General features: G+C 37.8%; 1 protein-coding gene across 2 annotated transcripts in view; it reads right to left on the reverse strand.

The window, feature by feature from the left end:
• SRBD1 (S1 RNA binding domain 1) overlaps positions 1–25,740 on the reverse strand; it is a 198,482-nt gene that overhangs the window by 64,999 nt on the left and 107,743 nt on the right. For both annotated transcript variants that reach the window (XM_049651442.1, XM_049651441.1), the window contains exon 16: positions 19,045–19,127. In XM_049651442.1, coding sequence (XP_049507399.1) covers positions 19,045–19,127 — 83 coding nt within the window. The remainder of the gene's footprint in view (positions 1–19,044; positions 19,128–25,740) is intronic.

The raw sequence follows: 25,740 nt of genomic DNA on the forward strand, positions 1-25,740 counted from the left end.
ACACACACACACACACACACACACACACACACACACACACACACACACCACCCTCTACATTCCCTTGAGTTTGAAATGAATTTCATAAGTCTCTTCAGGCATCTTTCTTTTATTACAGCCCACATTCATATTTCAGTAGAACAACTACAAGGGAGTCACTAATTTTTTATCTAAACTATGACGTTTTGGCAAACGTTATATAACCAACTATAAATCCACAACAAGCCTCAAATACTAAAGAGCTGGTAATTATATGATGAGAAACAGCTTGATTATGGGAGAGGCAAGGCGGGCTGTCAACAAACAAACAGCTGTTTCTTATTGACAACCCATAACTAGATCGTGCATCCCAACAAACTAAGGAGTTTGTTTCTGTTGTTGCTGTTGTGTTTGTTTTTAACTATTCCACCCCCTTCCCCTCCCACGTCCAAAATACTGAGTCGATTTAAACATTAGATGCAAACCACAACAGAAGAATCGGATACACAAGGATAACAAGTAAAGCACTACAGACTTATAAAAAAAATTCTGTATGTAATAACTAACAGAAGTTTAAAGTGTACTTTCCAATTCAACTTCAAATGGCTATCTTTCCCTGTGCAACACGTCCTGTCATTACTATTTATAAGAGGCAGCTCTGGCAATGGGCCTGTTTCCTCATTCTTGGATTATGACCCAGCAATGCTGCCTCTCTGATCCTTTGTTCTGGAAGCTTTCTCCGTAGCTTCTTCCATCCTCCCTGTTAGCAGCAGGGAATGAGCATGCTTAGATCTGCCAGTGTGAACTCTAAGGTCCATTGTAACTTGAAACTAAATGATTCTAGGAATACTTGATAAGCTTAGCGTATGAATCAATAATGGGAATAAAAAGAACCTTAACATCACAGGTTAAAAAAAAAAATCCACAAACGTAAATGGAATCTTTATTTGATGTCCTTGTCATATGAAATAAAATCACTTTCACATTTGCACCTTCAGGCACTTTCATGTACTTTTTGTGTGTGAGGTTTTTTTTTTTTAATACATATACATTATTTCCTTTTAACACCCTTTCAGAAAGCATATAGGTAACCTTATTTTATTTTCCAACAAGCCACGAAGAAGTAAAATTACTTTCCCAAAGTCACACAGCAAATGTAGCTAAACCAAGGTAAGATCACAGCTCCTTTTGCTGGGCCCCTGTGTTCTTTCCACTGAACCACAATGAAATGAGGTGGGAGGCCAGTGAAGATGTTCACGCAATTTCAGTGGTAGGCAGGTTCCCTATCCATATAGAAGCTTTACCTCTCTGGGAAATTTTGATTAAACACACCCTGCATTATAACTACCCAATACAAGGAGGAGTATATGTCAATGGGCATACTTAATGCATCCCAGGTATGACTAACAAGTATTTTAATCTAGAATCCAACTTTCCTTTGCAAACTTAATGATAAACAGAGGATTTCTCCACAAGAAGATAGCTCCTATCTCTCTCACAACCACAGGGTTCCATTTTATTTAAAATCATGCTCTTACCATCTAGCAGATTGGGCTGGATATCTTCTGTATTCTGCTGCCATCAGTGGGTCTGTGCTCGGTTAATGCTACTCTGGGAACATGCCCGTAAATTTGTATTTTGAAAAATTCAAAGTTGCTTAAATTTGTCAACACATATCTGAGTAGGTTTCAAATCGTAAACGAGGGTAGACTCACTTTTTTAAAAGCCTGGTTGTATTTCACACCATATGAAGGGAGGGGCCCCGAGAAAAGGGACTAGGGAACAAACTACCTCTTCAAAAAACAGCTCACAGGAGGTTGGAAGGGAGATGAGGAAAGAGGCACATAAGCAAAAGGACTCAGCAGGAGAAAATGCTGAGGAAGGCAGAGAAAAATGGAGGGCATGCTTGGAATTAAGGTTTCTCCATTAGCCATGCTTTTAAAATAACTGTTACACTCTGTGTGTGTTTGTGATGGGCATTTAGGAGGGGAAGGCAGGGTAACAGACTTTTTAAAGCCAATTCTCAAGAATAATTTTAAAATTTCAATCTTTTAAAAAGTAACCAAACCGTTGTGAAGATAAATCCACTTTGAGCCCAGTAAAAGCTAGCTGACATGGTATCAAACGTAATGTCTCTGGGAATGTCCAAAACATAGTTTCATTCTCCTAGTGAGGAAGTCTCAAAAGTTTGAGAGCCCCAACCAACGTCACTAAAATGAAGTTTTGCCTACAAGCCAATTCCTTTTAAAATTAAATGTCTATCCCAGTCTGGGGCCGTGGATGATCATGGCTAATCACCGGGGCTGGAGCAGTCTCAGAGTGGACACATTCTCACCAGGACTGACTGCTCATGATGACTGAGTAATAACCTAACCAGGGGTGCAAGTGCCCCCTCTCAGTCTACCCTGTTTACATAAACCACAGGCCTGGACCTCCCTCCTCTACACTCTGTCTTGAAACTACACAAATAATGTTTCTCCTGGTCTTTACCAACTCTCCGGGGAAGTGCTATGAGGGAATGACATAATTTTTAGAGCAAATTGAGGACTCTGAAAAAATGTGGTGTGCCACTGCAAAGCAGCAGAAATAAAATAGAAAACTGATGGTCATCCATGGTCTTTCATGGAACCATGTAATATCCCAAATATAAAATGCTTTAATGAATTCTTATCAGTTAAAGGCCTTACTGATTTCCAAGACTTTGTTTGTGAATGGTTGGTACGTGGCGCATCTGGAAAATGAAGGGGGTCTTTCAAAAATATTGCCAGGAAGATGACCTATTTTCCACTCTTTCTCTAGGCAGGTTCACATCATCACATGCTGTTTATGGCATAACTCCACAGAAAACAAACTTTTCTTGATCTTGAAATGGCTGTTTATGAGTATATAACAAGTGCTTTATACCTTGTGTGCTCATTAGATGGACAGATCTTCTTTTGATTCCATTCTTTTTTTTTTTTTTTAAGTTTATTTATTTATTTTGAGACAGAGCACAAGCAGGAGAGGGGCAGAGAGAGGGACAAAGAGAGAGAGTGACAGAGAGCGAGAGAGCGAGAGCGAGGAGAGAGAGAGAGAGAGAGAGAGAGAGAGAATGAATCCCAAGCAGGCTCCACACTGTGAGTGCACAGCCCGGAGTAGGGCTCAAACTCACGAACCATGAGATCATGACCTGAGATGAAACCAATAGTCGGATGCTTAACCAACTGAGCGACCCAGGCGTCCCGTGATTCCATTCTATACTATGTGTGCCTCTATGTGGCATTACATCCTCACCTCTTCCCACAGCCAAGCCCCACTTCAGAACAGACATTGTCAGAGACTACTCTGCATGAGAATGATTTCCTTTCCACTATAGTATTCCGAAACAGCACGTTTCTAAACACATCCTACAAAAGGGAAGGACAATAGGTTCCTCACTTTCCCTTAATTCACATCTGATACCAGGTAGTTATCCTCATTGGCTGCAGGTTTGTAATACTGATTTACTTTATGAAGTCCTCCTATGAGGTATATATGGGTTGGAAACCATAAAGATGCTACCAACTTCCCTAATGCTCTTAACACATGGATCTCTTCTTTTATTTTTTCCCCTTAACTTGCTGGCAAGTTAAGTTGATTTAGATCATTCATACTCAGTAAATGCCCAAAATAAAATGAAGGAAAAAAAAATTAAGTTTAAGATTGGACAGAAACATTACAGGAAAAAGGTGGGGGGAAGGGGGGAACCATTTTGTAGATAAACTTCATGCTCTGGCGTTGAAAGTTATGGTCCACAAATCAAAAAGCAGTCATTTCTACAGAGCGAGGCTTTTCCACCGTTCTCTCAGTGAATCACACTGTGGTTAGCTGAAAGTGCTGTTCACATAATAAATTAACCACCTCATTTCCTTCATCACCAAAATATACATAGCACCCCCATACAGATTTGTTTTAATAAACGTAATAAAGCAAGCCCAGAGGTTATGGCTGTTATGACATAATCACACCTCTGAGATTTGAAAACACTCACTTGCACATCATGCCTCAAAAAGTCTTTGCAAGCCCCCCTCCAACAAAACCTAACTGCACTCATACCGTCTGGCCCCATTTATCCCAAATAAATAATGAAACAAAAGCCGTGTATATGTCCAGAAAAAATTCTCGCTTTCAATTATACATTTGAAAGGGAAATACATCTTTTTAATAATACTATACGATAAACAGCTTGGGAGCCTGATCTGGATTATTAAAGAAAATACATCACCAGAGTTAGCAGTGCACAGAGAAAGCAGCCAACTAGCCTACCCAAAACCAAAGATCCCTTCTAAAGTTGGTTGTTCAACAAGACAAATGACACATGACATTTCTCTCTGTGGAACTAAGAAAACAATCTTCATTCTATACAAATGCAGGCAAATTAACTTTTCTTACCTGTAATGATATTTGAAGGTCTTGAGAGCAACCCCTCCCCCCAAAAACTTCTCATCAGTATAATTTTTCCTCAATACAGACTTTTCCCCTTAGAATTCCTTTCCGTGATCACCAGAAAGAAAGCCACTGTTATACAACCATCCACAATATAAGAGAGATCTCGAGGAGAAATGTGCTGTGAGTGAATCCATGTCATAATTTAATGAGGCCATCTTTCTTGTCTCTGCATCACATTATTATCACTTTGCCGGCAGGGTTCATTTCTTTCCTATGCATTTAAGGCATTCTGTCACAATGCCTTCCCCTTGAATTTAAAATATAATATAATCTTACAAGTAATTAAATTTACATCTGTGCTATTCTTGTTTTTAACCTGTGATATTCTTAAAGACCATGATCAACACCTACCCCAAGACACACACATAATGAGTTCATTAATATTCTTTAAAAATATTAGATATCAGGTATTCAGAATATAGTTTTTAAATTCTCAGAAGTGGCCCCCCCCTAATATTTATACATTTTATTTCTCTTCCTGATTGCTATAATTACCTAACACAATCTTATATTTGGACTTTCAAGAATCCTTTCTAATATGAACATTACTGTATTATACAGATAGTAGTTTCTTCCACTAAGAATTACATCCAAGATTCTCTTTTAGTATGCCAGTTATCCACACATAATTATGTATTCAGCAAAACAGAACGTATTATCTATTTGAATGTCAGAATTAAACACTTTTGGAATAATCTTATTCCACCATTTTTAGTCTGTAGACTGCCCATCCGCACACAATCAATATCGGACCTAACCAGTATACCAAAACTTCCTCAGGGCCCTGTGGCAGCACAGATAAAATTGTTAAGAAGTTTCATAAACTTACATTTTAGGAGATCATTTCACTTTGAAGACTCTATTTCAATGAATCCCACTGCAATAAAACTTTTTCTTTGATAAAGATATAGACTGACTGGCAGATTTTGTCACAAAGAACACTCCTCTGTGAGTGCTCCGCCTCATCTCTGGGAGAATTATCTCCACAGAGAACAGAATATGCATTATAGAGCGAGAAAAGAAGGAAGCAACAGGTGTTGAAGTGGAGAACTCCCGTTCTTCCAGCCATAGCAGGCCTTCTTCACTTTCTGGTCATTCTCACTGCAACCACTTGGCTATGCTAATGCTCTCTGCTCTGAAATTCTCACTTTGCCTGAATAGGACTCATTAGAAAAAATACTAGTAACTCACATTTCACCTTTACCCAACAAAAACTTTAAGTGAGAGGCTACAAAATTTTATGGTGTGTTCACAACAGAGTTGAAAAGTACAATGAAAGAGCAACCGTACTGATACTCCGCCATTCACTCAGCAAATACTTATTGTGTATCTACTGTGTGCCAGGCCCTGGGAGCTGTAGATATAACAGTGGAAATACCCTGTCCTCATATAAGGGTTTGTCCTCCATTAGGAGAGACAGACAGTAAACAAAATAATACAATGATTCCAGAAATTAAAAAATCAGCTGTTTTTTTTTTTTTTCTTTTTCCTGGGGGGAAGAAGGGGTATTGAACAGTAGGCTCCTAGTTCACAGAAAAATAAAACTATCCAGGTAGGGGAGCTACCCCTCCCAGCCCTGCTCTCTTCCACCTCTTCCCAGCCACCTGCCACCGTGGGGGCTTCTCTCTTCTGAACTCTTGCCCATTCCCTTCCCTTAGGGAAGTGATAGGTGTCATCTCCTCAGGCCTCCTCCAGCTTCTGCCTCTCCAGCATCTTCAACTTCTCCCTTTCTACTTCTACCTCCTTCCTATCAACAGTTAAGCGCATTCAAATCCCGACCTCCTTAAAAGTCTCTCTTCGATAGAGATCTGTATACACATGTCTCTACGTGTTCATCTTCCATTCAGCTTTCAATATGCTTTCATCTGACTTCTGCTTCTACTACTCCAATGAAATTCTTGGCCACCAACATTTTTTTTTAATTAAATGTGAAAGACACATTTTCAGTTTTTATCCTACCTTTATCTTTGCAGTGTTTTACCATGTTGATTTCTGCTTCTCCAAATTCTCATATCCCTTAGATATTGGCATGTCCTGATCTTCCTCTTTCATTACATACACTGTAATGTGCATTCCTGGAAATCTTGTTAAAATCAGATTCTGATTCAACAGGCCTGGGCTGGGGCCCAAGCGGCTTTCAGTAGGGTCTCTTGCTACTCAAGATGTAATCCTCAGACCAACAGCATTGGTATCACCTGGGAGTTTATTAGAAACACAGAATCTCATACCCCACCCCTAGACCAACCGAACCAGAATCTGCATTTTAACAAGACTCCAAAAGGTTTTTTAATGCACTTTCAAGCTTGACATTGCCCCACCGCCAGAATTTATAATTCTATAAACCTGGGAAGTAGGTGTAAGAAGATGCACTTCTAACAAGTTCTCAGGTGATATTGATGCTGCTGGTCTCTAAGAACCAACAGTTCTCAACTTGGTCTACATTAGAATCACCTGCAGAACTTTAAAATGTTTGTTAATGTCTGGGCCCAACACGCAGACCAATTAAACAAAAATCTATGAGGATGTGGCCTAGGCTAGTTATTTTTATTTTTTTTAATGTTTATTTATTTTTGATGGGGGGGGGAGGGAGAGAGAGAGAGAGAGAGAGAGAGAGAGAGAGAGAGAGAGAGAGGGAGAGAGAGAGAGACACAGAATCAGAAGCAGGCTCCAGGCTCTGAGCTGTCAGCACAGAGCCCGATGCGGGGCTCGAACCCACAGACCGCGAGATCATGACCTGCGCTGAAGTCGGATGTTCAACCGACTGAGCCACCCAGATGCCCCAGGCTAGTTATTTTTAAAAGCTCTCCTGCTTGGGACACCTGGGTGGCTCGGTCGGTTAAGCGTTTGCCTTCAGCTCAGGTCAAGATCTCACAATTCATGAGTTTGAGCCCCACATCAGGCTCTGTGCTGACAGCCTAGAGCCTGCTTCAAATTCTCTTTTCTTTCTTTCTCTCAAATAAATAAACATTAAAACAAAAATAGAAGCTCCCCTGCTTGATCTTAAAGTTCCTAATATGGATAATTTAGGAGTGTGTTGGGGGAGTAGCTAGCAGTGAAAAGAAACTAGTACATATGAATGCTAGTCATATTATGGCACCATTATTATAACTTACTAACAATTCCTTAAACACTGATTCTACCTAACTCTGCCCTGTAAATAAGCACTAGAAAGATGATCACCCACAGTTTTGTCCTACGCTATATCTCTGAAATGACCATTTCAAATAATAGGACCAACAAACAATATTTAATTCTTAAAATTTACAGAAGAAAAATTCAAATTTGTGAAATGAGAAAAAATTTAAAGATAGTGTTAGAACTTTGCATTAAAGAGCACTTGGTGAGTTCTTTATAGATTTTGGATACTAGCCCTTTGTCTGATATGTCATTTGCAAGTATCTCGGCCAACAGGCACATAAAAAGATGCTCAACGTCACTCCTCATCAGGGAAATACAAATCAAAACCACACTCAGATACCACCTCACGCCAGTCAGAGTGGCTAAAATGAACAAATCAGGAGACTATAGATGCTGGCGAGGATGTGGGGAAATGGGAACCTTCTTGCACTGTTGGTGGGAATGCAAACTGGTGCAGCCGCTCTGGAAAACAGTGTGGAGGTTCCTCAAAAAATTAAAAATAGATCTACCCTATGACCCAGCAATAGCACTGCTAGGAATTTACCCAAGGGATACAGGAGTGCTGATGCATAGGGGCACTTGTACCCCAATGTTTATAGCAGCACTTTCAACAATAGCCAAGTTATGGAAAGAGCCTAAATGTCCATCAACTGATGAATGGATAAAGAAGTTGTGGTTTATATACACAATGGAATACTACTTGGCAATGAGAAAGAATGAAATATGGCCTTTTGTAGCAATGTGGATGGAACTCGAGAGTGTTATGCTAAGTGAAATAAGTCATACACAGAAAGACAGATTGCATATGTTTTCACTCTTATATGGATCCTGAGAAACTTAACAGAAGACCATGGGGAGGGGAAGGGAAAAACAAAAAACAAAAAACAAAAAACAGGGAGGGAGCCAAACCATAAAAGACTCTTAAAAACTGAGAATAAACTGAGGGTTGATGGGGGGTGGGTGATGGGCACTGAGGAGGGCACTTGTTGGAATGAGCACTGGGTGTTGTATGGAAACCAATTTGACAATAAATTTCATATTTAAAAAATTAAAAAATTAAAAAAAAGTATTTGGTGCAAAATTAGGGACTTAAAGATGAAAATTTCAAGGAATATTATCAAGAGAAATTCAACTTAATAACAAATGTGAGTTTTTTTCTCATTTTCACTGAAAATTGAAAGTAGCTGTTTTTTCCTGACTCTTTAAAACTTCATTGTCACACACACACACATACACAAATGTAAGGAAGAAATTAAAACCAACTGGAACCAACTGCAATTCCCATTCCATGCCCATCCAAGGTAATCACAATTGTAAATTCCAGTGCTTATTTCTATATTCTTACTATAGATACTGGTATTCACAAATAGTATGCAGTATTACTTTTCATATTTAAAATTTTTATACCAATCCTATAGTAATGTACATACTTATGAAGTTTATCCATATTAATACCAATAGCTCTAATTGGGTCATCTCCACTCCTGTATAATATTCCACTGTCTCAGTATAGTCTAGTTTATTTTCCTGTTATCCAGTTGTTGGACATACTGTTTCCAAATTTTCACTGCTATAAATAGTATTTCATTGAATTTCTTATACATGTCTACCTGTGCACATTTCAGAAAATTCTCAAGGCTATGTATATCTAGCAACAGAATTGTTGACCTGAAAAGAATCCCCATCACCAGCTTTATTAATATCCAATTGCTCTCCAAAGAGGTTGTACCAGTTTATACTCCTACAAGTTATATACAAAATTCCCAATACTCCACATAGTTGCTAACATCCAAACTGTCAGACTAAGTTTCGACAACCTGACAGGTTTCCTATACTGGCTTTAGTTTGCATTTCCCCAATTACTAGTGAAAGTGATCATTTAAAAAATATTTGTGTCTGTGCGCGTGTGTGTCTGTGTGTGTGTCTGCTTTTGTCAACTGCCTGTTCATACGCCTTGCCTATTTTTCTGATGAACTGTTGTCTTTTTTCCTCTTGATTTGTAGATCTTTATATATATTCTGGGTCCTTTACAGATTATATGTGTTGCAAATAACGTTCTCCCTGTCTGTGGATTTTCTATATACTGTGTTATGATCCAGAGATGTTTTAGATTCCAATGCAGTAAAATGTATTAATCTTTTCCTTTACTGTAGTACTTTTAATGTCATGTGTAATTTTTTTCAATCATCCTAAACAATTACTAGTTTTAAACACCGTGAAAACAGCTTAATGTTTTAGAAATCCTACCACTTTGTGCTGATGTATGAAAACTAAAAGGTGAACTTGAGTAGAAACTGAAATTGATCTCGTTTCATTGTCCAAGGTCAATGATATACAAAGAGTAAGCAAACAAAAGATAAAGGAAATTAGATATTTCATTGTTAATAATTTAAGGCATTATTGATAACAGTTTCTTCAAATCATACTAACATTTCACATTTCATTTAAAGATAAGTATGGTGTGTGTACATATACAAGACTTATTACATTGTCGGGAATTTCTAAGAATCTGAGAAAACTGAAGCTAATACTTCAATGAAAAGATGCATAATTCATCCTGAAGTGAAAAAAATACCCAAAAAAAGACATTTTAAAACTAAGTTTAAGGAATAATTACCAAATTGTAATACATGAGTTTATTCATACTCCCAAAGTCAATTACTTGTTTTTGTTCAGTTACACAAATAGTTCAGTTATGTTCACAAATGAATGAAATATCTAAAGTGCAAGGCTAAGTTTGATTTTCATTTACAATACCAGATAAAACAGATTTAGATAACAGGTCATTAGCTGGGACTTACAGTTAAGGGACAAGATTGTAAAAACATTTTAGCAAGGAACTCATCTACGTAAGTGATGCTTGATTTTTAGCACAAATTTCCTCCATGTTTTACTTCTGTACTTTATCTATTTCAAAATACTGCTTTAGTGTAGGGAGCGAAAATCCAGGTAAAAGTCATCTAAGTGAACATTCACTCTACTCTTTCCTATATCCCACTCTACAATAACAAATAATTAAGGGATTAATATGTTTAAAAGGATTTGGGCAAACAATATGATATTACCTTTTACAGGTATTTTGCAGGCATAATATTATTACCTTTTACAGATCTAAACTAAAACATTTCATAATCCATGTTACCTATAAAACAGTTTTAACAGAGTAATATCACTACTGAAGAGTTGCTTTTTTGTTTTTACCTAGAACTGATCCCACAGTGGGGCAGTAGGGAAATAAAATACAAATTCCCACCTTTGAAGTTCTACCATGAAAAATTTCAGCTGGGAAGATGATTTTCCTTTTACGGTGACTTCTCCATTATCCATAATATTAAGGAATAAAAATGGCCTGGATATAGAAAATCCACTAAGGGTTCCAAAAACTCATTTTGGAACACCACTTCATTCTCTAAAATCATCAAATGATCTAACAGAGAGGCACGAAAGGAGGAAGAGGGCTGTTTTGTCTTTCCTACTTTACTGTACATGTTCATTAACAAATTGAGGTGTTAATCACAAAAAAGTATCTAAAACACGGTCCAGAGAAGAAATAAAGAACAAGTAAATCCAACTTACTTAAGCTGTGCTCTCAGGATATGAAAAGGCCAAGCTAAACCACACTCTCTATGTCCCACAGAACTCAACAGAGCCAACCCTGCATCATCCTGCTCTCACCCTAGAGTGTTTGCTTGGGAGTAACACCAAGCCACTTTCCAGCAAAGTCTTTAGGGGTCAGTTAGGGATATGTTGTCATTCAACCACACTGGCGGCCTCTCTCTCCAGAAATTATGACAGGCATGTGTTTTTAAAATCAGGTCTCCCTATTTTCTAAGACAAGGATTGGAATGCTGCCTTTAACATTTTTAGCTGTTATTAAACCAAAAGCATTTTAGTTTCTATTGAAATAATAATATAGCTTCTATTATTTCATCTAAGTATTTAACATTCTTTCTTTGAATAGCTTTCATTTTTAAAATCAACAATGTTTGTCTAGCTACTTATATTTTAAATCAGAATAAATTCAAGTATTAAATTTATACTCAAAGCATCTAGAGGTCCCAACTGAAAAGAAATTCAGTCCCACTCTGGTTATATTGGAAGTCTATTGTGTCAAGGCTTAAAAATTAAGTGGACCACTGGTTGGGATATGGATATGGGTATATATTTTACAACAATTTCTTCCTAATACATATTCCGTATAGAAAGTCTGAATGAAAGTAAAACAGAAAATAAAACCTCCTAATCACACCAACAAAAATATAAATATCAGTCACCAACCAGTTTTTTTTTCTTCAGTGTAAATGCATATCTATGTATTCCAAACAGAAATTGGCTTTATTCTGTATCAATTTTATTGCAATTTTAAAATATTATGTCAAGAACAACTTCTCATGTCATTAAATCCTCCTTGAAAGCCTGTATTAACGGTTGTACAATATTTCAATTGGTGGATATATTATTCTATTGTAGTTGCTTCCAATAATTTTGCTATAATAGCAAACGTGTATAAATCTTATCAGCAAGTTTTTTTAATGTTTATTTATTTATTTTGAGAGAGAGAGAGCACAAGCAGGGGAAGGGCAGAGAGAGAGGGAGAGAATCCCAAGCAGGCTCTACGATGCCAGCACAGAGCCCAATGTGGGGCTCAAACTCACGAACTGTGAGATCATAACCTGAGCTGAAGTCAAAGGTCAGATGCTTAACTGACTGAGCCACCCAGGAGCCTCTGCAGTTCTTTTTTTTTTTTTTTTTTAATGTTTGTTTATTTTTGAGAGCGTGCATGCACATGCTAACCAGAAGGGGAGAGGCAGAGAGAGGGAGCAAGAGAATCCCAAGCAGGCTCCATGATGTATGTGCAGAGCCTGACATGGGGCTCAATATCAGGAACCAAAAAATCTTGACCTGAGCTGAAATCAAGAGTTGGAACCCACTAAACCACCCAGGCACCCTTATCAGCAGTTCTTAACATGGCCTTGGAAGAGATCCCTAAAAGGGGAACTACCAGGTCAATGGGATGCATTCTTTAAAAGTGCGTCTTGATAGGTATTACTTGCTAGAAATAACAATTTATACTTCCACCAGCAGTGTATGTGAATGATCATTTCACTGTAGCCTTCTCACCTGCACAGATGTTTATCATTTTATTACAACTTTACTCAATTGTCAGATTGAAATGATATCCCCTTGTTTAATTTGGGCTTCTTTGATTAAGAGAAACATTTTTTTAAGTTTATTTATTTATTTTGAGAGAGAGTGAGTGACCAAGGGAAGGGCAGAGAGAGAGGGAAAGAGAGAATCACAAGCAGCCTCCACGGTATCAGCACAGAGCCTAATGTGAGGCTAGATCCCAAGACCATGAGATTATGACCTGAGTGGTAACCAAGAGTTGGTCGCTTAACAGACTGAGCCACCCAGGTGCCCCGTTAAAGAGAAATTTTTATTTCATCTATGATGAATGGTGTCTAAATGTTCTTTACATATTTTATGTAAAGGTTTTATGTAAAATAATATACAATTGTACGCAAATCAACAAGAACAAAACCTTAATAATAAAATATGTAGTTATCATATGTACATATATATTTGTGGCAAATAATTTCCCTAGTTCATTATCTAGCTTTAAATTTATGTGTTAAATGACCTAGCAAACATACTCCTAGGTATGTATCTAAAAGAAATGAAAATACACATCATAAAAATTTGTACAGAATGTTCATAATAGCATTACTCATAATAGCCAAAAAATGGAAATATCCCAAATTTCTATCACATGATGAATTAATAGACAAAATGTGGTACTATACACATACAATGGAATACCATTTGCCCATAAAAAAGAATGAAGTGGGGCACCTGGGTGGCTCAGCCAGTTAAGCATCCGACTCTGGATTTCGGTTCAGGTCATGACCTCACAGTTTAGGCGTTTAAGCCCCGCATCTGGCTCTGCACTGAGAGTGCAAAGCCTGCTTGAGATTCTCTCTCCCCCTCCCCTCTCTGCCCCTCCCATGCTTGTGCTTGCTCTTTCTCTTTTCCAAAATAAATAAATAAACTTAAAACAAAAAAGAAAAAAATGAAGTAATGACTTGTGCCACAGCATGGATGAACTTGAAAATATTATGCTAAATGAAAGAAGCCAGTCACCAAAAGCCACATACTGTATGATTCTATTTGTATGAAATATCCAAAACAGACATATCTATAAAAACAAAACAGATTAGTAATTGCCTGGGGCAGGGAAGGAGGGGGCAGTGGAGAGTCACTGCTAACGGTCACCAGGCTTCCTTTTAGGGTGATGAAAATGCTCAAAAATTAGATAGCAATAATAGTTTCATAACCCATTGAATATATAGAAATTCACTGACTTGTACATTTTAAATAGGTGAATTTATGTATGTATGTATGGTATGTGATCATATCTTAATAAAGCTGCTTTTAAAATTTTATGTGTTAATATACTGTAGTCTATTAAGACTTACCAAAAAAGTATATTTGTCTCTTACTCTAACTCTAGAAGTTTTTAATACTGCATATGTTTTGAAGCTATGTTGTTAGATAGATGTTCAGGGCAATTACATCTTTTTGGGAAACTGTATCTGTTATTAATATGAAATATCCCTTTTTGACCTCGTTAATGCATTTTCCCTTAAATTCTATTTCATCTGATACTAGCAGAACTATGACTTGCTTTTTCATTTGTGTGGAATATTTTTCTCCACATTTCTAATTTCAAGGTTGCTTTTTTCTTTAGAACTATCTCACACAGACATACAGCTAAGAGCTGTGTTTTATTTTTAAAAGTCTGGGATTCTACTACAAGGGGAATTCAACCCATTCACCTTTACCTATTACCTATACTTATTCCTGTCATCACATACTTTATTTATTTACTATACTTCCTTGTTTTCTCCGCCTTCGGTTGGAATGATTAACTTCTAATTTTTTAGTCTCATGATTTACATTAAATGTCCTATTTGCGGTTATTCTTCATACATTTCAGATTATGCTTCTCTAAACAAGTGTAGAGCTAATCTATATCTTAATCGTCTTCCTGAGAAAGAATCCTAATACTTCACTTCTTTTTCTTCTGCCTCCCATTTTAAGCTGACATATTTAAAGATGAACATCATAGATCAGAAACTATGAGGCTCAACATTTTACTGCACATGTGTGTACTGTAAAGCTCTCCACTGTTTCTTTACCTCAATACTGTGTCTTCATGACATGCCTTTCCCTTCTTTGGTCCCTACTCCCCCCTTTTCAGGCTCAGGAGTACTTCCATAAATAATTCTTTCAAAGAAGATCTGTAACAATCCAAAAAGGTAAATCACTGTAGGTCCAAAAATGTTTTTATTTTCTGCTCCCACTGAATTGCTAATTTGTCTGAATATAGAATTATGGGCTCAAATAAAATTTTTCCCACAACTTCAAAACTACTGCATTTTATCTTGTATGACTTGTTTTTCCCTGTAATAGGACTGCTTCTTCTCTTTGGAAGTGAATTGTGTGCTCTCTGGAAGCTTTTAGTCAGTTCCTCCTTTATCACTAGCATTCTGTAATTTCATATGAAGGTGTCTGAGTGTAGGTCTTCAGTTATTCTTTTATTCAGTACTCACTGGGCTTTTTAAAGACTTGTCTGTCATCAGTCTGGAGAAATTTCCTCCTATCATTTCTGTGAGTTTAACTCTCTTCCATTGTCTTTATTTGAATTTTCTGGAAGATGAATGTTGAAGCTTTAAAATGGCCTCAAAACAAAACAAAAATAGAAAAAATAAAAATAAAATGGCCTCTATATATGACTTTTTGTTCATACTGTCCATCTTTCTCAGTTTAAGACTGCATTCTGAAGAATCTCTTAGCTCGATCCTTCAATTCATTAATTTCTTTCTAGCTGTGTCCACTTTATTCCATTTGTGTTGTTTTTTTTTTTGTATCTTGACAAGCGTATTTCTTTTTTTTTTTTTTTTTTAACATTTTTTATTTTATTTTTGGGACAGAGAGAGACAGAGCATGAACGGGGGAGGGGCAGAGAGAGAGGGAGACACAGAATCGGAAACAGGCTCCAGGCTCCGAGCCATCAGCCCAGAGCCTGACGCGGGGCTCGAACTCACAGACCGCGAGATCGTGACCTGGCTGAAGTCGGACGCTTAACCGACTGCGCCACCCAGGCGCCCCGACAAGCGTATTTCTTAATGCTAAGATTGGTTTAATTCTATCCTAGGTTTGTTTTATACATACAATAACCTCTCTTACCTCTCTGAATATTAATTTTAGTTATTTCAAAGTCTATTGCCTATTCATGGTTTGTTATTTTTTCCTTATTACATTTGGTGCTTCTTTTTGCTAAGATAGGTTTCCCTCAAATGTTTAGTGATTCTTAGTAGCAAAGTCATTTCAGAGTCTCCATTTGTCTGTGTGTGCTGTTTTTGTTTACCATCTCACGAACCGCGAGATCAAGCCCCACCGTTAGCACAGAGCCTGCTTGGGATTCTCTCTCCCCCCCTTTCTCTGTCCCTCCCCTGCTTGCTCTAACTCTTTCTCTCTTTCTTTGATGCCAGTAGCTTATTAGCCTACCTGGGTTATCTAGCATCTGGTGATAACGTAGGGAATGTGAGACCTGATGCCTGGTGTCAGGCATATGTCAGGAGTTTGTCTTCCCAGCATGAGGCTCCTTGAGCTTCCTGACAATCAGAGGCTACCTGAGGGATCTCCCAGCCTCTCTGTGGCCTCTGGGTTATACCCAGTGCTTCCGCTTGGATTCATGGTATATGGAGGAAGGGCGTCAGTATGGGACTAGTCACTCTGTATGCATTTCCTTATCTAATACTACAGGCCTCCTCCCCACTACTTGAACATGACTAGTTTGAGAACACTATTGATGTGTATATTTTGAGCTATCGCTCCATCAGGTTTTATTTGTCCATGGATTTGCTTCCTCATGCTTAAGAGCTTTCAGGAATTCCTGAAATTCCCATCCACCAACCCTTTCTTCTTTTCCCATGCTATCAATTTATTCATGTAAATACATGTTTATATGGATACCAATAAACATGTTCACCTTCTCTGTCATCTTATGGAAGGTCGAACTGTGGATATGACAGTGGTAGTGGTCGTGTAGTTAAAGGATATCATAAGATATGACAGTTTACCATCTTGATCACTTTCTCAGTGTCATTATTTGCTGAGAAGCATGTATTCCAATGTTAACATGACCATTCCTCTAAATCTCAGACTTGTATATACAACTTCTATTTGCCATCTCTTGGATTTCTTACAGGCATCTCAAACTTAACGCATCCAAAATTGAATTACTCATCTTATCCCCACCAAATCTGTTCTAGTCAGGTGTCATCCACAAACCAGGACCCTTGGAGCAAATTCTGGACAATTCCCTTTCCTCCAATTATTACCAAGTAGTCCCTGCAAGAGATTTAACTTCTTTCCATGTCTACTGCTATTAACTTTGTCCAAGCCACATCATCTCTCACCTGAGCTATATAAGTCTCTGAACTGGTCTTAACTGCTTCTCCTCTTCCCTTCTAAGGCATTCTCCCCACATTAGCCAGAGCCAATGTTTAAAAATACAAATCCGATCATATCATTCCCTTGCATAAAGCTCTACCGTTACTTCTCACTGCTATTGGAATGAATTCCAAACTCTTTCATGTTAAATGCTATATATCTGAAGAATCTGGAGGCTAGGTCTCTGCTATTTATTAAAGACTTTTTTGATGCCAATAGCTTATTAGCCTGCCTGGGTTCTATAAGCTTGACTGTTCGTTGTTCTACTACCTTGCTGAGGCATTCCACAACTTCATCTTGAACTAATATAGCCACAATTCCTCTTAACTACAATGCCTATATAATAAAATTGCTTAGTTGTACTCTTTAGATATTAGGCATTTCTATCTATCTAAAGCTAGGTCTGTCCTTTCAGCAACAATCCTTCCCAAATGAACAAGTCAAAGGTCTAGGTGCTTCTTAGTCTAACTTGCTATAAAATGGGAATACTCTGAGGCACCTGGGTGGCTCAGTCGGTTAAGCCTCCAACTCTTGATTTCAACTCAGGTCATGATCTCACAGTTCCTTGGATCAAGTTCTACTGTCAGCAGAGAGCCTGCTTGGAATTCTCTCTCTCCCCCTTTCTCTGCCCCTCCCCTGCTTGCTCCAGCTTACTCGCTCTTTCTCTCTCTCTCATAATAAACAAACGTTAAGAAAAATGGGGGGCACCTGGGTGGCTCAGTCGGTTAAGCATCTGACTCTCGGTTTCAGCTCAAGTCATGATCTCACGGTTTTGTGAGTTCAAGCCCCATATAGGGCTCCAAGCTAACAGTGCAGAGCCTACTTGGGATTCTCTGTCTTCCTCTCTTTCTCGCTCTCTCTGCCCCTCCCCCACTTATGCTATCTCTGTCTCTCTCAAAATAAGTAAATAAACTTAAAAAAATGTTTAAAGAAAGAAAGAAAGAAAGAAAAAGAAAGAAAGAAAGAAAAGAAAAGAAAAGAAAAGAAAAGAAAAGAAAAATGGGAATACTCCCAGAGGGCACCTAGCTGGCCCAGTCAATAAAATGGGAAAACTCCCAGTTAAGTCTAGTATATTAGTTCAGGCTCTGCCAATGTGTGATTCTGAGTAAAAATCCTAACTACTGCAGGGCACAGCTTCCTTTTCTGTCAAATAATTTCTAAAATCTCTTCCATTTCTAGTGGTCACAGATTCCGTGCTCTAATACATTTCCTTAGAGAAAAGTATAGAACGTATCATTCAGCTCCCATGGCAATTACACAGAAGATAACATTGATTTCAGGTTTAGAAAAGACTTGCATTGAAGAGAAAAATAATTCAACTCAAGGTTTCTAAAGATAAGCTACCATGGATTCACTCTGCGAAGATTTAGTGTCGGCCTTGATTGCCCAATGAACACATACGACCTCAAGAACTGAAAACACAGTAATAACAAGAAGCAGCACTACCACGACTGCTACACAGTAACAATTGAAAGGCTTTAGCTCATCCTGGGTAATGGCCAAAAATTAATTATAATAATCAAATAGGGACATAAAAAAGAAAGAAGGCACAGTAAGTACCAAAGGCTTCTTCCTCAAAGATCAATAAAGATCAATATTTCATACTGGTTTACACAAAGAGCCAACATAGTCACCTTGCTTCATATCCTCTCCTTTTTTATAATAATGGTAAAAGGAGAGACTCTCTGGATTAAGTTACTAGTTGGAGCTAATGTTTTAATAATCTTTAAATCGGACTACAGTCAATTCTAAATCTTGATCCAAACCATAAACACCAGAAAAAAAATTCCCTCCTTCCCTAATAACGTAACTCCTAACTACCTTCCCATAAACTGTAAAACCTTTGGAAGTAGGAATCTATTTCCACTGACACCTAATTACGATGCCAAGTTTGCATACTATTGATGGGTTTCATAAAGTAAATGACCCACACTGCTTTACCTGGTACATTCCGACTCCAATGTGCTTCGGCTCAATTTTCACCAGCTCAGCTAATGGGTCTTGTACACGCCTTGCTATGGAAACTGAAAAAACAGAAAATAAGTATGGCTTAATGTGAAAAGCAGTATCCAGATAATTACTTATGTTACTTCCTCATAATGCAAGTATTTAATTCCTTCCCTCTTCTCCCACACAAGGAGACCAGCAATTTAAGTTTCAAAGTATCTTTTTTTTTTTTTTTCCACACAAAAAAAGTAAAGGCAAAATTTCAGGATTAATTTTGTTACCAGAATCCCTAGGCATTTCTGAGCACAAACAGGTTGAAAGGGTTATACATTTGGAAAAACATAGAAAACAGTTACAATGCGTACACAATTATCTGTTCATTCTTTGAAACAGCATAGTAGGGCACCTCACACTTTAACAAACAAGTATATATATATATTTGTTTTACTTTTAAATAATCCTGATTATGACATACATTTGCACATCAAATATGTTACTAGGACAAGATCCTGATAATGATGAGTAACTGACGGAATCATATTTTACTGCAACCAGAGATCATGTCAGTTGCTTGTTGAACACACTTGTACTGCCTTAAATACGATTGCAAGATTGACTGTGATCCGAGTCTCAAATGCTTGACTCTTAACACATTCACAGTTCTAAATCACAACCCTTTCTTGAACATCACAATCCATGTTCAAGAGATTTGAGTTAGCTTCAAACACTCCTTTATCTGTTGTCATGGTTTTATACTTGGTCATCATTTATTGTCTTTTTTTTTTTTTCACAAAATGTTAACAAAATTTCATATCTAATTTAGATTAAAAGATAGATTTAGCTGGAGAAAAGAAATGTAATATGAATATTAAGGATGCCTCCAAAGACAGCTCTTTTTTTTTTTCTTTTCCCCAGTAATATAGTTACATTGGGTCCTTACCTACAAACAGCTTTCCTCTAAATTCAAGAAAGCTAGTCAGTGTCATCTACTTACACAGACAGTTGGATGAAATACAAACTCAGTTAGTGAAAACATGAAGGCCATCAGAGGAGATCCCATGCCTGTTCTTGTGTTAAACTGTTCAAGGTCTGGCAACAGAAGCCACCTCATGCAAGGGACTATCATGTTCTCTTGTCACTGATTTGTACCATCTCCTCACCAGAGATAAGACCTACTCTGAGCATCAAGTTCACTGCATGGTCACTCAAGTCTTTTTCATATCTTTATTATTACTTCTAACATACAGTGATAATGGCAGCTTACAAAGCTAGCAGACAGCGATAAGCTGGTGTCATATAATCTGCCTATTTCCCCACCAAAGAGATGGGGACTCCAAGGCCTTCACATACACTTTCTTTTCAAACCTCACAAAAGGTTAATAATGAGTGCAAGCACTGCAGGTTACAGGGGAAATGCCTCCCCCCAGTAATCACACGTATAATTACACAGTAAGAATAGATGCCACCAGGGAAACATCTCATAGTCTCTGAAAGCAAGCAGCATTCCTTTATTCTAGCCAATAAGACTGATTTTCAAACACATACATAGTCAAAATACTTTCAGATTTAAAACAAAAAACAAACAAACAAGAACCCACAACAGTAAACCAAGTGAAAAAATACAAGCATCAGAACATTCATTGCAGGAAGGCAATATTAGAAATAAAAAAAAAAAAAAGATATTAAATAAGTAAATCTCTCAAATCTACCCCTTCAGGAAAACCCACATTATGAAAATCTATACTTAGAAACTGGTTAGACAGTTGTATAAGTTGTTAAGTGTGAGCAGATTTCCATGTTTTAAAAAGTTTTTAAATACACAAAAGGGTTTTATCTTATTTTCGACCTGGTTCCTCCCTAACTGGTTCACTGCTAGCATCTCCTCTGTTCATCCTGATATTGCTAAACGCAGCAACAATAAACTGGACATGACAGTTCTCCAGTACGTCCTAAGAGCCTCTGGAATTACAGTGTCCCCAATACACAACCTCTACATAGATCCTAATATTTCCAGAATTGGTGTTTTGCTTTCAGATGCTATTCATTCTACTGAGCAACTCACTCTACAGAGCAACTCACTCTACAGAGCATAAAAACCCAAGCATGGGAGAGATGGGAGACAAGAGGAAAATGACCATTGTTCATTTGAAGGATGTTCATTGTTCTTGAAGGAGGTAACTTAAACATTGTTTGAAGTAGCACTGGAAAGTTGTATGTCCAGGCTTTCAAAAGAAGATGGTGCTGTCAGGGTACACAAGAAAGAAGTTATTTAATTAACAGTAATGCCTACCCGTAGGTTAAGAATGATCAGGCTGACAACAGATTCCTGAAGGTAAGAGACAGATAGGTAGCTCAGGCAAAGGGAATTATATAAAGTGCTGATAAAGAGAATGAAGAGAAAGGAAGAGTCATGGCCCAAAAGTTGGGGACACATTCACATTGTGAGATAGAGAAGAAAAGGTTGACACAGTGAAAGAGACAGAGAATAAACAGGGAGGAAAGTATAGCAGTAGATAGAAAACAAAATTCTAGAAAATGTTTAACACAGAGTTACCATATGTCCCCCAATTTTTACTCGTAGGTGGTATACACTCAAGAAAAGTGAAAACATATGTCTACATAAAATGTTATTCATGAATGTTCATAGCAGCATCATTTATAACAGCCAAAAAAGTGAAAGCAACCCAAATATCTATCAACAGATGAACGAATGAACAAAATGTGATATACTCATACAATAGAAAGTTATTTGGCAATGGGAAGGAATGAAGTGCTGATACATGCTACAGCGTGAATGAACCTTGAAAATATTATGCTAAAGTGGAAGAAGCCATGTACAAAAGACCACATGTTGTAATGATTCCATTTATATGAAATGTTGGCAATAGGCAAATCCATACAGACAGAAAGTAGATTCGTATTTATCAGAGGCTGGGGGGAAGAGGGCAAGGGGGACTGTTGCTAATGGGTGCTGGGTTTCTATTTGGGATGAAACTGTTCTACAGTTAGATAGAGGTGATGGTCACACAATTCTGACTGTACTAAAACATACTGACTTATCCACTTTAAAAGGGCAAATTTGAGGCTGTGTAAGTTATATGTCAATGAAGTGGTTATGTATTTTTATTTTTTTTAGGTTTATTTATTTTGAGAGAGAGAGAAAAAGCACAAGTGGGGGAGGAAAAGACAGAGAGGGAGAGAGAGAGAGAATCCTAAGCAGGCTTTGCCCTGCCAGAGCAGAACCCGACATGGGGCTTGAACTCATGAATCATGGGATCATGACCTGAGCTGAAATCAAGTCAGATGCTTAGTCAACTGAGCCACCCAGGCACCCCTATATTTTTTTAAATGTAGTATATCCAAACATATGCCAAATACTATTTTGCCCACATGATGTCAATATATCCCTATATCACTGTTACTATTCACCATTGTTCAGGAAATTCTAGTCAACGCAACTGGACAAGAAAAGGAAGGTATAATTACTGAAGAGATAGAAACTAGATGATGATGATGATGATGACGATGATTTGCAGATGGTGACTGACTACCTAGAAAACCCAAGCAAGTCAACTGAAAAAATATCAAAACTAGCAACATTTCAACTGGCTGGTTTTAAAAGACACCCAGACAATAACTAAGCAGTACCATATGCCATCAACAACCAATAAGAAAATACCATGGAGGACAATCCATTTACTGTGTTGTATATTGCCTGCGAGTAATAAAAATAAAGTGTACAGGGGCCCCTGGATGGCTCAGTCGGTTAAACATCCAACTTTGACTCACGGTTTGTGAGTTTGAGCCCCACATCGGGCTCTGTGTCTGACAGCTCAGAGCCTGGAGCCTGCTTCTGTGTCTCCCCCTCTCTCCGCCCCTCCCCTGCTCACGCTCTGTGTCTCTCTGTCTCTCAATAATAAATAAATGTTAAAAAAATTTTTTTAAGTGTACAGAATGTAGATAAAAGTGCCAATTTAACAGAAAGAAGTTCACTTTATATTCTAGAGATTTTAAAATATTAATTAAATGGCTCTAAAATTTATATGGAAAAAAAGAAATGCATAAGAAAAGCGCCATTAAGGGGCATCTTGGTGGCTCGGTTGGTTAAGCATCTGACTTCAGCTCAGGTCATGATCTCCTAGTTCTGAGTTCAAGCCGTGCATCAGTCTCTGTGCTGACAGCTCGGAGCCTGGAGCCTGCTTCCAATTCTGTGTGTGTGTGTGTGTGTGTGTCTCTGTCTCTCTGTCTCTCTGTCTGCCCCTCCCGCGCGCGCGTGTCTGTTGTGTGTGTGTGTGTGTGTGTGTGTGTGTGTGTGTGTGCGCGCGCGCGCGCGCGCGCACGCACGCTCTCTCTCAAAAATAAATTAAAAAAAATTAAGAAAAATGCCATTAAAAGAAGATTAAAGCAAATCACGTCATAAGCCACAGTAATTGAGAGCTTCTTGCATTGTGGCACATTAGACAGACCAATGAAAAGATGACAAAAAGGATACATAGGAATTTAGTCTTTAATATATGGTAACTTGTTAAATGGGAAAAATGTAACTCGATGTGTAAAGGGAGACAACTCAACTGCTACTGAGACAAAAGTTAAGCATTAGAGGAAAAAATTCTGTTAGTTACACCAAAAAGAGGGGCAGGGAGCACAGACTGAGTGCTAAAGGTAAGCAACCAGAGCTTCGGCATGTGGTTAGGCAGGATGTACAGTGTACAACCTGCACCACTGTATGTAGCACCCTTGAAAGCACTGTTTCCCTCTCCTTCATAATATGCCTTCTATCTGAAGGATAAAAAGGTATGGGTTTTGGTCTTCAGTTCTATGAAATATCTAGAATCTTAAAGCTTCTAAAGCAAATAAACTTCCTGCTTAAAAGACTGTAATAACGGTATTCTCCTAAATCTGCCTTATTCTGGGGGTGCCTGGGTGGCTTGGTTGGTTGAGTATCCAATTCTTGATTTTGGTTCAGGTCATGATCTCAAGGTTAGTGAGATTTAAAAAAATTTGCCTTATTCTGTTATCTAAAAATATGACATATTCTGTTATCTAAGAATATCAAAGTGGAAAATTTTATTTCTAAAGTCCAACACTCACCTCATTTTAAATTTCCCCTTGCCATCAGACAGCAACAGAGGAAGGTAAGTAAAATTTCCCAGTGCTGTCTTTTTTCATTCAACAACTCCAAATAAGAATTTTTTCATTATAAAGCTTATTAATGATCTTGATCCCCTAATTAATAACTACATTTCTGAACAAGAAGCTGACAAATCTGTTGACCTGATAAAAATATTCTTTATCTTGATTGTGGTGTCAGTGGTTGTGGTTACCTGACTAGTTTAAGCTTTTCAAAATGCATAGACAAATTCAAAAATTCACCTAAAAAGGGTGAATTTTATTTTATGTAAAGTTTAAATGAATGAAATATCTTTCATTTCTCTAAGGATGTAAAAGTTTTTCTTCTTTTTCTAAAGTCTTTATTTCACCTAAGTGGCTTCTGTACTGTCCCCTCCCCCCCCCCCACTATCTTTAACAGTGTAAGTTTCCTTAAATGACAGGTGACCCTTGACTGTCCATCAGGAAGAGGGTACCAAAAAGCTGCCTCTAAGTGCTTTGCCTAAATGTGAAGTTTATCAGCTGTGGGCTTCATTATATGGTGATTTGGCCCATTTCTGTTTGTGCCTCTGATCTCAGTTCTTTAGGTATTTTCTCTTGTCTAGGTGTCAGAATTCCCCTATCTCCTGCATGGAGGACTTAGTGCTCTCCAAGATCTCTACATCAGCATGTAAGTAATTATTTAATCCCTTCTTCAGTAGGTATCCCAACTCTCATGTATAACCTGTGTCCTCCAGTATTCAGACTTTCTGTTTAGCCCTCTCCAGAGAAACAAATCTCCGGTCTTCTGCAAAGGTGAAAGAACAATCACTTAACTGTGTGGAATGGAAGGTCTTTTTTTTTTTTTTAATTGAAGTGAAATTACGTAACATAGAATTAACCAATGAGTACAATTCAGTGGCATTTTTTATACTTACACTGTTGTACAAACCACCACCTCTATCAAGTTCCAAAACAGTTTCAACGCCCCCCAAAGAAAACCCTGTACCCATTAAGCAGTCCCTCTTCATTTTCTCCTCTTCTCAGGGCCCGATGACAACCAATCAGCTTTCTGCTTTTATAGCTCAGCCTATTTTGTACATTTCATATAAATGCAACCATACAATATGTGGCGTTTCGTATTGGCTTCTTCTACTCAGCATGTTTCCAAGGTTCATCCATGTTGTGGCACATGTCAGTACTTCTTTTCTATGGCTAAAAATAATATCCCATTGTATGGATATACCACATTTTGTTTATCCATTCAGCCACAGATGGACTTTGGGTTGTTCCCAGCTTTGGGCTATTGTGAATAGTGCTGCTATAAGCACAGTGTACAAGTATTTTGTTTGAGTCTTTGTTTTCAACTTTGAGTATACACCTAGGAGTGGAATTGCTGGGTTTAACTTGGTCTAATTGCCCTTTAAACAAAACTTTCAATCAATCCTCTTACTTTAGACCCACCCACTGCCCTCACAAGATACTTCTAAAGGTAACATGGTGAATTTCCTGAACCTATAAGGGTTCCATGACCATTTCAGGTTAGTTCTCTGTTTTCTACATGCTCTCTTAGTATTCAACTCTCTCAAGTTGGCTACCTTA

Source organism: Panthera uncia (assembly GCF_023721935.1).
Source record: "Panthera uncia isolate 11264 chromosome A3 unlocalized genomic scaffold, Puncia_PCG_1.0 HiC_scaffold_11, whole genome shotgun sequence".
NCBI classification, from domain to species: Eukaryota; Metazoa; Chordata; class Mammalia; order Carnivora; family Felidae; genus Panthera; species Panthera uncia.